This window comes from Triticum aestivum, chromosome 7A (assembly GCF_018294505.1).
Source record: "Triticum aestivum cultivar Chinese Spring chromosome 7A, IWGSC CS RefSeq v2.1, whole genome shotgun sequence".
In the NCBI taxonomy this organism is placed as follows: domain Eukaryota; kingdom Viridiplantae; phylum Streptophyta; class Magnoliopsida; order Poales; family Poaceae; genus Triticum; species Triticum aestivum.
The window spans coordinates 322,221,269-322,236,296 of NC_057812.1; the positions used below are offsets into that span (position 1 = coordinate 322,221,269).

The window sequence follows — 15,028 nt, forward strand, 5'->3', positions numbered from 1 at the left end:
CAACTTCGACATCATGCACTAGTTCATGGAGTCACAAACCCTCTTGTTGCTAAGTTGAGGGACAGGGTATTCAATGCATTCATGGACATAATTGTTTGTGCATTTCACTTCCTTCCTTGCAAAGATATAGCTGGTGGGTCCCAGCTTTTAGCAAGAGAAATCGTTTTTTTGCGTAATAAGGAGGCACTTGCTTGTGTGGGTCCCTACTGTCAGCCTCTCCACTTACATCCCTCTTCTGATGGTTGTTGTTTGTTGACCATGTTGACCATGCCACGCCGAGAGCACCAATGCGGTGGATGACGGCGAGGCCCAAGAAGGGAACAACCTGGAGCCGGCGAAGCCACATCTGTGGATGCCCACGCTGAGGGGAGTATGATGGCTAACTGGTTGGCTACGGGGTGAGGCTGATGTCACCAGAAAATAACAGGGGGTGTGGGTGAGTAGAGGGAAAGCCTGGCCAACAGTGGGATTAGGGTGGGACGGTGAGGCCTACGTGGCAGCATTGCCGCCCACGGGAGGCAGGAGTAGGCGGTCCCTCCGGCGCTGGTTTGGGCGGCTAGAGCAAGAAGAACAGAGGTTGAAAAAGCAGCACGGCTGTTGGATTAACATCCAATGGTTCAGCTGCTAGAATCATTTGTTGACTAAGTTGACAAAGCCCTGCATATGCGTCAGCTTAGTAGGACCACAAGTCAGGCACCAAATATGTCGGGTCCCAACTGTCACCAGGAGGAATAGTTTTTTCGCATAATAAGGAGGCACTTCCTTCTGTGCGAAGATATAGCCGGTGGGTCCCAGCTGTTAGTAGGAGCAATCATTTTTTCGTGTAATAAGGAGGCACTTGATTGTGTGGGTCCCTACTGTCAGCCTCTCCACTTACATCCCTCTTTCGATGGTTGTCATTTGTTGACCATGTTGACCACACCGCGCCAAGAGCACCAACACAGTGGACGACGGCGAGGCCCAGGAAGGGAACGGCCCAAAGTTGGCAAAGCCACAAAAGTGGATGCCCATGCTGAGGGGAGTACGAGGGATGACTGTTCGACTGTGGGGTGAGGCTGACATTGCCGGAAAATAACAGGAGGTGTGGGTGGGTAGAGGGATGGCATGGCTCCTTATTCATAAAGATAAACATATTACTTTGCTTCCTATGACTCTTGATTCCATTTTGAGAGATGATATTAATAGAGCTAATAAAGCAAAACAAGAGCACAATAAGAGTGAAAATCAGATTGTGGCAAAAGAATTTGAGCAACAAATGAAGCCTAATAATAAACCTTCTAGTGTTGCTTCTGAAATTAAATTGAAAAGTGCATGTTTACTTGCCACCAAATCTGATATTGATGATCTAGATTTCAGAAAATCTGTTTGCTATGCTTTTGTGTGCAAAGAGGCATTATTTTCATTTGAGGACATGCCTTCCTCTTTGCCTTCTGCTGTTACTAACATTTTGCAGGAGTTTGCTGACGTCTTTCCATAAGACGTGCCACCGGGATTACCACCTATTTGAGGGATTGAGCAACAGATTTACTTAATTCCCGGTGCTTTGCTACCCAACCGTGCACCATACCGTACCAATCCAGAGGAGACGAAGGAGATTATGCGTCAAGTCCAGGAGCTGCTCGACAAAGGTTATATTCGCAAATCCCTTAGTCCTTGTGCTGTTCCTATTATTCTAGTGCCAAAAAATGATGGTACATCGTGTATGTGTGTTGATTGTAGAGGCATTAATAATATTACTATTCGTTATCGTCATCCTATTCCTAGGCTAGATGATATGCTTGATTAATTGAATGGCTCTACAATATTCTCCAAAGTTGATTTGCGTAGTGGATACCATCAAATTCGTAAGAAATTGGGAGATGAATGGAAAACTGCATTTAAAACTAAGTTTGGTTTATATGAGTTGTTAGTCATGCCTTTTGGGTTAACTAATGCACCTAGTACTTTCATGAGATTAATGAACGAAGTTTTATGTTCTTTCATTGGACGATTTGTGGTAGTCTATTTTGATGATATACTGATTTATAGTAAATCTTTGGAGGAACATTTGGAACATTTACGTGTTGTTTTTATTGCTCTGCGTGATGTACGTTTGTTTGGTAACCTTGGAAACTGCACCTTTTGCACCGATCAAGTATCTTTTATTGGCTATGTTGTTACTCCACAGGGAATTGAAGTTGATAAAGACAAGATTGAAGCTATTGAGAGTTGGTCGTAGCCCAAAACGGTCACACAAGTGAGGAGTTTCCTTGGCCTCGCTGGTTTCTGTAGGCGTTTTGTGAGAGATTTCAGCACCATTGCTGCACCTCTCAACGAGCTTACAAAGAAGGATGTGCCTTTTGTTTGGGGTACCACACAGTAAGAAGCCTTCACGGTATTGAAAGATAAGTTAACACATGCTCTTTTACTCCAACTTCCTGATTTTAATAAGACTTTTGAGCTTGAATGTGATGCTAGTGGAATTGTATTAGGAGATGTGTTATTACAAGATGGCAAACCTGTTGCATACTTTTCTGAAAAATTGAGTGGGCCTAGTCTGAACTATTCTACCTATGATAAAGAATTATATGCTCTTGTTTGGACCTTAGAAACATGGCAACATTATTTATGGCCCAAGGAATTTGTTATACATTCTGATCATGAATCTTTCAAACACATTAAAAGTCAAGCAAAATTGAACCGTAGACATGCTAAATGGGTTGGATTCATTGAGATTTTCCCTTATGTCATTAAACACAAGAAGAGTAAAGAAAATGTTATTGCTGATGCATTGTCTTGTCGTTATACTATGCTTTCACAACTTGACTTTAAAAGAATTGGTTTGGAGACCATCAAAGATCAATATGTGCATGATGCTGAATTTAAAGATGTCTTGCAGAATTGTAAGGAAGGGAGAACTTGGAACAAGTTCGTCGTTAATGATGGTTTTGTGTTTCGTGCTAACAAGCTATGCATTCCAGCTAGCTCCATTCGTCTTTTGTTGTTGCAGGAGGCACATGGAGGAGGATTAATGAGAGACTTTGGCGTGAAGAAGACTGAGGATATACTTGTTACACATTTCTTTTGGCCAAAGATGAGACGGGATGTTGAGCGTTTTGTTGCTCGCTACACTACATGTCAAAAAACTAAGTCACGACTCAATCCCCATGGTTTATATATGCCTTTGCCTGTACCTAGTGTTCCTTGGGAGGATATATCTATGAACTTTGTTTTAGGTTTACCTTGAAAAAAGAAGGGGAGGGATAGCATATTTGTTGTCGTGGATAGGTTCTCAAAAATGGCACACTTTATACCATGTCATAAAAGCGATGATGCTGTTAATGTCGCCGATTTGTTCTCTCGTGAAATTATTCACTTGCATGGTGTGCCAAATACTATTGTTTCAGATCGTGATACTAAATTTCTTAGCCACTTTTGGAGATGTTTATGGGCTAACCTGGGGACTAAACTACTTTTCAGTACTACATGTCATCCCTAAACTGATGGACAAACTGAAGTAGTCAATAGAACATTGTCTACGATGTTTAGGACTTTTTGAAGAATAACAAGAAAAAGTGGGAAGAATGCTTGCCCCATATTGAATTTCTTATAATCGGTCGCTGCATTCTACTACTAAGATGTGCCCTTTTGAAATTGTGTATGGTTTCCTACCTCATGCACCTATTGATTTCTTGCCTCTTCAATCTTCAGAGAAGGTTAATTTTGATGATAAACACGTGTTGAATTGATCTTAAAAATGCATGAGTTAACTAAGGAAAACATTGAGCGCATGAATGCTAAATATAAACTTGTTGGAGATAAGGGTGGAAAACGTGTTGTATTTGCACCTGGAGATCTTGTTTGGTTACTTTTGCGTAAGGATAGGATTCCTAATTTGCGCAAGTCAAAGCTAATGCCACGTGCTGATGGTCCTTTTAAGGTGTTAGAAATATAAAAGATAATGCATATAAACTTGAGTTCCCTGCAGATTTTGGGGTTAGTCCCACTTTTAACATTGCAGATTTGAAGCCTTACTTGGGTGAGGAAGATGAGCTTCCGTCGAGGACGACTTCAATTCAAGAAGGGGAGGATGATGAGGACATCACTAACAAAGTTACACCCACAGCCCCTACTGATACATATACAGGACCAATTACTAGAGCTCGCGCACGCCAATTAAATTACCAGGTACTTCTGTTTCTTTGTAATGATTCTAATGTTCGTGAGAATATGATGCTGCCTAAATTGGATACATTTGTCTTGCTTACAAATGAAGGGCCTAGCTTGGATAAGAAGGATGATCATTGGAGCAAGATCAAGCATGGAGATGATGGCATGCGCAAGGGGAACAAGAATGGAGTTACAAATAATGATTTCAGGACTTTGAAGCCACCATAATCAGTGTGTGAAGTCTTGGACGAAATATACAAGATGCCACTTCATAAATTTCGTCCAGAGGCTATTATAGGTGCTGCGTCACCTTATTATTGGGCCAGGCTCATGTAATTTCGAATACTTGAGTATAGGCTGATTTTGGAGTCCGTATGTGTGGGGAAACAAGAGTTAGGGTTGGTTTTCGGACCCCTCCTCTAAGGGCCACGAAATTCCCCCCTCTTCCTCCATATATACAGCCCTTAGGGCCTCGTTTAGAATTTGGGTTTTGTTTAGGTTAAAGTTCGCCATAGCTGCAACTTTGTGTACTCCACTTGTGTTCAGCGACCAGACAAAGGCGTCACAGAACCCCACCTTGATCAATAAAGCTTTCCTTTTATATTCGCAATATCCAGATTGCAATCTTAGTTTCTTGCTTGTTCTTCGTTTGCCTGCAGGAAACAGACCTTCGTGGTCAGGTTGATCGTGCTCCGGCGTGGTCAATAACCTCTCGAGTTGGTTTAGCGATTGCTAAGGCGCGACGTCCTCGCATGTTCGTAGTCGGATCGTCAAAGTCGACTTCCTCTAAAACGGTAGCCACCATCTCATCGGAAGACGGAACACCTTTTCCTCTACCACATCATCAGAGGGGCAGCAAGAATGATGAAGAACCCCTCTGTGATCGATTCCCCCTCCAGCAGAGTGCCGGAAAAGGCCTCCAGATGGGATCTCGTGGTTCTGGAACTTGCGGCGGCGAAAAAAGTATTTCATGTACTCCTCTATTGGTTTTATGATTAAGAATTTATAGAGGCGGGGTTAGGTCAAACGGAGCCTCGTGGGCCCCACAAGGCACCAGGGTGCGCCCCAAGCCCAGGGTGCACCCTGGTACCTTGTGGGCTACTGCTCGGCTTCTCGTCCCCTTCCGAAGCTTCCAGGGTCTCTTATTGTCAGAAAAAATCTCTAAAAAATTGCGTGGCATTCGGACTTCGTTTGGTATTGATTTCTGGAAAGTCAAAAACAAGTAAAAACAACAACTGGCACTGGCACTAGTTAATAGATTAGTTTCAAAAAATGATATATTGTTCCTGAAAGTGTATATAAAACATTCAAAATTAATAATATAATAGCATGGAATAATTAAAAATTATAGATATGTTAGAGAAATATCATTGACATGAAACAATAAAAAACTATAGACACGACGGGGACGTATCGGCAAGCAGTCACCAGGATTCTCATGCACGCACTATCAAGCTTCCATGGATCCCATGTATGGCAACAAAGCCGAGTGGATACATCGAGATCTTTGGGTTAGTACTACATTGGTCCATATCAGAAGCCAGATAATTATATTTAAATAATATATGCTAGGATCACTTTATCTGCGAGGATGGGTTCCAGGCTGACACATGCCTGCACATGGAGAGAGTTGCGAAGAAAAATCTCCCCGACGTGCATGTTGCATGATGTGCATGTGGTTAGATTTTATAGTAGGGGTGAAAATGGGAAGCCGATAATGAAGCGACGACACAAATCTAGAGCAGGACCAGTACTTGTCAGTAAGTAACATCACTGCTTGCTACTCCCTCAGATTACCATTACTTGTTTCTTTTCTTCGTCATATACTCATATGATGTATTTTTTTCTATGTAGGTGATGGAGAAATGGATACCAGCGTATTGTTGGGAGAGGTTGGCGGATATGTGGTGCACCCCAGTGTGGCAGGAGCAGCACATGAAGAAAACAAATACTGATGCAGGGCTGACACGTTCAGGATAGCCTCAACCTAACAGGAGGCGGGAACAAGGATGTCCACCACTACCTTGTCGACGGCTCAATCTCCACTCCTCAAATCCCCAGCATTCTCAGCTCCATGTACAAAGCACGAGCTCAAGTGTTTCCGTACGGATTCGCCTAATGTCTAGTGCGGCTGTGACTGTCGTGCTCCAGGTGTGTGCCTTTCATACCCATGTCTTTACATTCTTACACTACAACATATGCTTGAGATTGCGATGGCATAATATCGGCCAAGTTGGAGGCAGAAAGAGCTGCACGGGATAGAGTTGGCGAAAGAAATGAGACAAAGTGAGGAATCCAAGAGAAGGAATGAGGCAGGAAATAAGAACCTCCAAGACCAAGTAAAGGTTAGTTCTTTCAAAAAGCTCCTTTGGTGCACGACGTCTAGTGGTATGCATATCCTCATCATTCGGTTTCATGTGGATCATCATCTAGCATTTGCGGAACAGTGTATAGGAGTGATGTGTTTGTTATTCATCAGACTGTATTGGCCGCGTAATCCAGCAGGGTTGGTCTTGGATTCCTCCTGCATGCGCAGCATATGTCCGGCGGCAAGCATCATGGTAGCCCACATTTCAGAATAGGTTGCATCTTGTACCAACTTCGGGCACGGGTCAGGGCGCGGAAAAGTTTGCCAACTCGCTCAGCTGGATTGTTTGTCTGATTGAGCAAAATAATTCTTCTGCACATATAAGTTGACCATGTAGAAGTTTTTTCATAGATATTTATGCAACCATTAGTTGGTATTTACTTGAGGCACTTTAGCTAATCATGGAGCAGTTCTAACCGGGTTTACGCAAGCAACTTTTGTTTATGAAACTTAATTATTTCCATTACTAACCATCAGACGTACTAATTGCCCCGACACTCGCCCGGTACGCAGCACTGTAACCATCTGTTTTGATCAGACTAGACGACCCTTCTCGACTTACCCTCGGCTAGTTAGGATTGATCTCACACTAAGTTGTTAACAGATACTCCTACATGATACTAACAGATAGAGCTATGAGATCGATCCTAACCTTTCCAACACGTTTACAACAGCACATGCAACCCTGCACAGTTTATACAACATAGTTTTACAATTTTTAACCGTGGAAACACTGGACTTATCCCACACAAAGCATTACATTCAGCAAATTTCAAATTAACAGTTCGATTAATCAATCGCCAGGTTAGAGTTCTCGCATAGACCGCTAGTTGTCATGGCTAGCAACACTAGTCATGCACACAGAGATGTACGACAGCTCGGGCAGGTCCTTCATTTAAAGACACTAAACACCAGCGCCAAGATTTATGCGAGGCCAAAATTCATGTAGGTCATGCAGACAAACACAAAGTGCCCGGGCCAAAGTTAGGGACGAGTCATTCGTGTGCTATGTGGGGCCAAAATTCATTAAATATGTGTACATCTCATGCATTGTTTCACTTGAAATGAGCGGGGCCAAGCAGACATGAGGATGCATCCATTAACGCAGGCATATGTTGTGCAGTACGAGCTCAGCGCATAGAAAGTTGGACCTGTGCCGAGTTTGGCATCGGATCCCAACACAATGGCACAAATAGGAGCGGCAATATAGCTGCACTTTATTGCGATCCCGGACCGTACCTTGTGTATATAGCGCTACAGTTGGGAACCGGTATATCATTCATATTACACGCTGGCACTCATTGTATCCATCTCGAAGCATGCATGACACGGCCTAGATAAAGTGTGCCAATGCCGCCGTGCACTGAAAGTGCGCTCCGTTAGTTCTTTTCCATACATCGCCTACAATATTATCCGATAAAATTCTTTGCTGACAATGCAACCAAAAATAACTATAGATTCTTTTAACCGTCTCGAGGCTTCGTCGAGGTCGCATCCCCCCTCCTCGTCCTCCTCCTCCTCTCCTCCTCCTCCTCTGCCACCACTATAACCCTGAGGTCGTGTCGGCATATATGTTTGTGTCATTGTGTGACAAATGGTGAACTTGTTTATTTTTATGACAACGAACTTGCAGTGTATGTGTGTGAATTGATGATGTTTGACATGTGATGTGAATGATGATGATATGTGAGACAATAAACTTGTGATGTCCTGATATGTACTCCCTCCGTTTCATAATAATTATCATGATTTCAGTTCGAACTAAAACCATTACTATTATGGAGTGGAGGGAGTATATATGAATTGCTACATCTTTGAATTGTATGTCTTTTGGGGAACAAAGTGTAAAAAAGTACCACTGAGAAGCATTGCCGAGTGCACTCGACAAAGGCAATATATGCCGACTGTTAGACAAACCGCGCCCCGCCGTCACGAAGCCCTAAGCTGGGTGGTCCTGTTTTTCATGTCTTTGCCAAATATTGCCCTGCACTCGGCAAAGAGCAACCTTTACGAAGTTCTATCTCTTTGGCAAGTTTTTTTCCCGCACTCCTGAAAGATACCGCTTTTCCAAGTTCCACGTCATTACTGAATTTTTTAACCTTGCACTTGGCTTTACGTTGCTTTACCAAGTTCCTGATAGAAGAAACTCGATAGATTGTTGTGCACTAGGCAAACTTCTCGATTTCAGTAGTGGATACAAAAGAAGCTTGAAAAAAAGACCCGATTTCAGTTGTTGAAAAAGGCTTGGCCTCATGTCCCCCCCCCTCCCGTGGATGACTCGGGAGGTCCAACCCTAGCCAACGGACTCCGGTCCTCTTCCAGCCCCCTCGCCGCCACTGCCGGGCAAAGCCCGTGTGGTGTTGGCGTCAACAGGATACCAATTTTTCCTTCTCCTGGAGCGGATGTCGCTGTGGTCCTCCTCTTCGGCTTGGTGGTGGTTCTCAGTGGCCGGCACGTTAGGGCACGGGGCGCGCGCGGCCTGGAGGCAGCATAGCTTGCTGGTGGTGGCGCGTCACGGTGGAACGTGCAGGGCAATGGCGGCTTGGTGATCCTCGTCGTGGCAGAGTTCATGACTGGCCAGATCTGTGCTGGCCGGAGGTGAGGGTTGGTGGCTGACGCATGGTAGGTGGGTTGCTACGGCGGGCCTGGCAGGTTCTGGCTGAGGAGTTGTGGCACACTCTGGTGGCACTGGCGCCTGCTGGAGGCGGCGGCGCGTTCCCACGGGCAGGTTGGTGACGGCGCTACATTGGCTCGATCAAGATGGAGTCTTGTGAGCATCGAGCAGCTGGTCACCCTGTGCGGCATGGCGAGCGGTGGTGCTCTCCTGGTGGTGCCTGCCTGGGTCTTTTCATGTAGAGGCAGGTCTGATCGTTGCAAGGCCATCCCTTGGAGTGGGTGACAACCGTTGCAGGCGGTCCTGGAGCTGGCCAAAGGTGTTGGGTCCCTCTTGCAGACTAGGAGTTGGTGGTGTGGCTGCGGTTTCCCTGTCGGGCGGTTTGGTCCCATGTTCCCCGTGCCCCATGTCCCCTGTTCTTTCTGTCCCTCACTTCTAAAACAGGACCACACTGCAAACTTTAAACGGGTCGACACCCCAAGCTTTTCAAACCCGCACACAACAAGGGTTGCTAAGCTAACTACAAGAGGAAAAGGACCAATCTGATGACATCTAACCACACAGCTGAATAATTACAATTGTTGCTGTGAATGAACTACATACAAAGGGCTAAAAATACACTAACAATACCACTGATAATGACAGAGTAGAAACCGCTAAAAAAGCACAGTAATTCCACTAAAAACACTGAAATTTCACTAGTAATGAAACTTGCAAAAAAGTGTATAATCCACTAAAATTACACTATAAATCCACCAATGATTTACAGTGCAAATTTCGCTTGAAATACACAAAAGGAATTACACTGTAAATACTGCTTAAATAACAGTAAAAATTCCACTGAGAAAGTACTAAAATTACACTAACAAAATACACTAATGAATTACAAAGGAAAGTCCACTTAAAAATGCACTGTAATCCAATGAGAATTACAGTGTAAAATAACCTAAAAGTACACCAAAATTGAACTAAGATTTACAGTGTAAATCATATCGAAGTTGCAACATCGACAAAGAAGTACACTATAAACCAGCCGGAATTACACTGTAAACCCAGATATGAATTACAGTGTAAATCCAGATAGAAATTACAGTGCAAATCCACTTATAAAAAACACTGTAAACCACTAATAAATACACTGTAATTTCAACAGTTTTACGGTGTAAAATCCACTCAAAAAAGTTAACTCCATTGACAAATGCACTGGAACAACCACATATTCGTGGACGAACATGAAGAAGCACCACCAGAGAGGGTGATTCCTCCAAGATCTGGTACACAAACTTCAACATGGCTAGAGAAGCAGGAAAAACATAGGTAAACACCCCTTCTCGCCCCCTCCGATGCGTTCATCACCTCCTATCGTCTCCCTCCTGCCTGAAGAAATCTAGAAGAAAGAACAGATGGAAAAAGAACAGAAGCACACTAAGAAAGAACCAGCACAAATCCTAGGAACAACTAGAACATGGTCGCATGTACTACTAGTCTATGATCACAAGAACACTATATACTGAAAACTAGATGCCCAGATCATTGGTTTCTAGATTTGCAGAATAGGAACACACTACAGGGGACAAAAACACACTCAAAGATCACTAGGCTCGCAATTCCATTTAGGGGAAAATACAAGGGACAAAAACACACTACTAGGCTAGCAATTCCATTTAGGTAAAACTAGTTGAAAATATACAAGGTTGAGGATTACTGCAGTTGAGAGAATATGTGACTATTTCCACAAACTTTGGAAACTAAAAAACTAAAACACTGTTAAGAAACTTTGATCTACTAGTTTAGACACTTCCTGTTGAATGACCGAATATAAGTAACTTTGGAAGTGTAAACTGCTATGAACTGATACTTGTTTACACTGAATATTGATTAGCATTAACATAAACACTGAAAATAGAAATTATCAGAAAAAATGAGTAACACAATCAGGCTAAGAACACTAAGATTACAGTGTAAAACGCACAAAGAATTATAGTGTAACTCTACTAAGTATTACACTGTAATCCAATAAAGATTACAGTGTAAATACACCAAAATTGTCAATCTCTTTGCTACAAGAATAGCTTAACCAAAAGGAAGACAAAGTACAAACCATGTTACAGAAGTACGGATTGAACCAAGTTCACCTAAAAAAAGGTCCGTGAAAATTACATCAAAGCCAAGCTCCCCTAGCCTCCTTTACAACCCACACAGGCAAAGCAGCGAGAAAGGAGAAAAAGAACCCAACATTACAAGGCAAAAATTTCCCATCTCTAATCTAAAACTAACCACACACAATTAAAAAGGAAATGACGAAAACCACTAAAATTACACTATAAAATCAACTAAAATTACATTAAGATTTACACTATAAATACCGCTGTAAATCCAGTTTGAATCCACTGTAAAATCTACTACACTAAGAACAACACTGAAAATCCGGTAGGAATTACAGTGTAGATCCAGTAGGAATTACACTGTAATTCTACCTAGAATTACAGTGTAAAATATAGTAGGAATTACAGTGTAAATGTACCTAGAATTACACTGTAAAATAGACCTACAATTACAGTGTAAAGATAGTAGAAACTACAGTGTAAATGTATCTAGAATTACACCGTAAAATCGACCTACAATTATAGTGTAAATATAGTAGGAATTACACTGTAATTTTACCTAGAATTACACTGTGAAATCGACCTAGAATTACACTGTAAAATCGACCTACAATTACAGTGTAAATATAGTAGGAATTACAGTGTAAATGTACCTACAATTACACTGTATTTCTACCTAAATTTACACTGTAAAAATCAAGACTCACAGCGAATGCGTAGTGACAACCGCCAAATGTCATTGATCTCATAGAAGCAACCTTCATAGAATCCTTAAACTTCTTAATATTGCCAAGGAGACTCTCATATACCAATCTAGATAAATCATAGTTCATCACAGAACTACAATATCTGAAAATATGGAGATATTTGGGACTAGGAGAAAGGCTTGAATTTGGACACAAGAAAGTGGACAAGGAAATACACATGAAGCAGATGAAAATGTCTTCATCAGGCAATTCTTCAGATTTGAGTGTATTGTAGAAGAAAGAAACCGATGGGATGCTGGTCACATTGAAATGGGACAAGATAAACTCACGCCCAGCCTCAGCATCGGACATAATGGGCTCACCATCAATAGGAAGATCTAAGATGTCATGTTTGACATATTTGGGAATCAGAATAAACTTCTTCCTAAACTGAATCTCTGAAGCAAGATCAAATTTGGACACTACCATTTGACAAACCTAAGAGGCACCTCTGTCCTCACAAATTTGAGAAGGCAATCTGCCTTGTAGCTCTGAAGAACACGGACTTGCCTAAGAGACAAGCCACCAATAACGGTGGAGAACAACTTGCCAGAGTATCTAGTGAATGTAATGGCTACAGGAAAATCAGAAGACCTCTTGCGCTTCTACAACACAACAAGAAACACAAACAAAAGAAAAAATCAAGATAAATTACATTAAAAAGAAACAAAAGAAAGACATCTAGCAACAACAACTAGAACTATATGGAACTAGGTTCTTGTGCATCAATAGCCATTCCACAAAAAAATAGATATGATGAAGATTACAAAAGGAGTTATCTAAAACTTATATCCATATCTATCATAGAGAAGTTGCATGCAAAAAAAAGGAAATATAAACAACAAAAAATAAAATACCACATTGCGAGCTCCAGCATTTGTAATCTTCCGTTTTAAGCAATTCACTTTCTGCCAAAACATAAAAAGAGGAATTATCCATTAACTACAAACATGCATTAACTGGTACAAAAATGAAACTGGTACGAAAAAGCATTAACAGAAGAAACTGGTACAAAAGCGTTAACTACAGCACCACACTTACATGAGACACGTAGAACTCATACAAAGCTTTCTCCAAATCAGGATCATCCATATGACTTTCCTGCAGTTAACAGATGAAACAAATGAATGAACTAAAAACCCGGAACAAATAAGCTACCAAGCAAGAAATAAAATAAATAAAAAATCAAATTAGAAATATAACCTCCGAAGCTTGAAAAGGATCATCCTCGACAAAATCATTGGGGACAAAAGGATCCCCATCTGAATCTTCACAATCTTCAACACAAGCAGCAGAAGTGCCCTTACCAAAAGCCTTCATGAGTTTCCCCATACTTTAATCTATAACCTAAATATGTACAAACCAAAGAAAAGGACAAAAAGTCTGGGATGAAACGGCAGAAGGGATAAAACATAACAAAAATATAAAGAAGAAATTCATTGATAGCATTTACAGTCTACATCTCTTTTATTTCACTACATAACCCACTGAGAATTACAGTGTAGAAATCCCCTGCGAATTACAGTGGAAACCAACTGAGAATTACATTGTAAGTACACTGTAATCACCGACTAAGAAAAATACACTGGAATTCCGATGAAGATTACAGTGTAAATCTGAATATAATTACAGTCTAAATCCTCTAAGAAAATACACTGGAATCAGATGCATCACAAGAACTTACAAACTAGCGATGCATCACAAGAACAGTCACAATTCCTCTGCTACCAATAACAGTGTAAATTACACTGAATTTACACTATAGAATCAGCTATCAATTACACTGTAAATCCACAACACAATTCCACTATAAAAATTCAAGTGAATTACACTGTAATTCCACTAGCGAATACAGTGCAAATCCATGGCAATTACACTATAAATCAGCTATCAAATTACACTGTACATCACTGACAAATACACTGTAATTCCACTAACAAATACAGTGCAACCCCACTGACAAAAATACACTGCAATTAGGACATATACATTGGTATTCCACTAGCAAATACAGTGCAGATCCACTGACAAAATACACTGAAATTACACTACAAATTTCTTTGGATTTACACTACAAATATTCAACCTATCCACTAGAAAGTTACAATGAAAATCCAATATAAAATACACTGAAAATCACTCTAAAAAACAATGGGGATTGCACTGTAAATCACTGTAAATTCAAAAAAGGAATTACAGGGTAAACCACATACGCACTAAACGATACCAGTGAAGAGAAATGGTCTAGGGATTAAAGGCCCGGGAATAGAATACATCCGTTCGAATTGACTGAATACATCAGACTACTACAACTAAGCAAGCCAGCCTCACATAAACAACTCGAATGCCAACAACCAATCAATTACAGATAAGCATATCAAACTGACGCACATCCCAGCTACCGCGCTTAGCAGATCAATCAAACGCATCCCAGAAACGGCACAACCTAAACAAATCTACACGGAAAAAAGCTGCGGGGGATGGATACAATCATCATATCTGACAGACAAAACCAACTCCCAACCTAATAGATCACTGGAACAACGAAAAGGGAGGGGGGGGGGCGAATCCGACGAACAAAATCGCCGGCGACGGAAATGGGGACGGGTCGGTGCGGGGCCGAGAGATGCCGCAGATCCCGACGGTGGGAACAGAAGGGAGGCGGAGGAAGAGGGGCAACACGACGGAGAGCACGGACAAGCCACCACCAAAACACTAGATCGAGCGGCGAGGCGGAGCTCCAAATCACCATGGCTATCTCTCTCTCGCTCGACTCTGTTCGGGGTTGCGTGTTTGAAGTCACAAAGGGGCTGGGAGGAGGCAGTACTCGTTGCAAAGAGCACTCCACTTTCCCAGGTCGCGACAAATGGCGCACATGCAGCGCGCCACTTGTCGCAACCTGGGAGTTTTCTCTTTTTTCATAGATCCGTTTATTCAAAACGTTTTATCTCTTAAACCATGCGTCCAAATCTTGAACCGTTTTCACCGTTGGATTCCTCGCGTCGAGATCTTCAAAACTAGATCCCATGTTGATAGGTTTTGACGA

General features: G+C 41.9%; 1 protein-coding gene across 2 annotated transcripts; it reads right to left on the minus strand.

Annotated features, from left to right (window-relative positions):
• Window positions 1–9,888: 9,888 nt before the first annotated feature.
• Window positions 9,889–14,775, minus strand: LOC123154197 (uncharacterized). 2 transcript variants are annotated; one of them, XM_044572977.1, is made up of 4 exons: window positions 13,186–14,775; window positions 13,024–13,083; window positions 12,840–12,890; window positions 9,889–10,518 (listed from the first exon to the last, which is right to left on the minus strand). In XM_044572977.1, the coding sequence occupies exons 1-4, from the start codon at window positions 13,312–13,314 to the stop codon at window positions 10,426–10,428; spliced, it is 333 nt and encodes a 110-aa protein (XP_044428912.1). In that variant the 5' UTR covers window positions 13,315–14,775; the 3' UTR covers window positions 9,889–10,425. The 2 variants fall into 2 exon arrangements, with proteins under 2 accessions (XP_044428912.1, XP_044428911.1); XM_044572976.1 differs by having other exon boundaries at window positions 9,889–12,587.
• Between the last annotated feature and the right edge of the window lie 253 nt (window positions 14,776–15,028).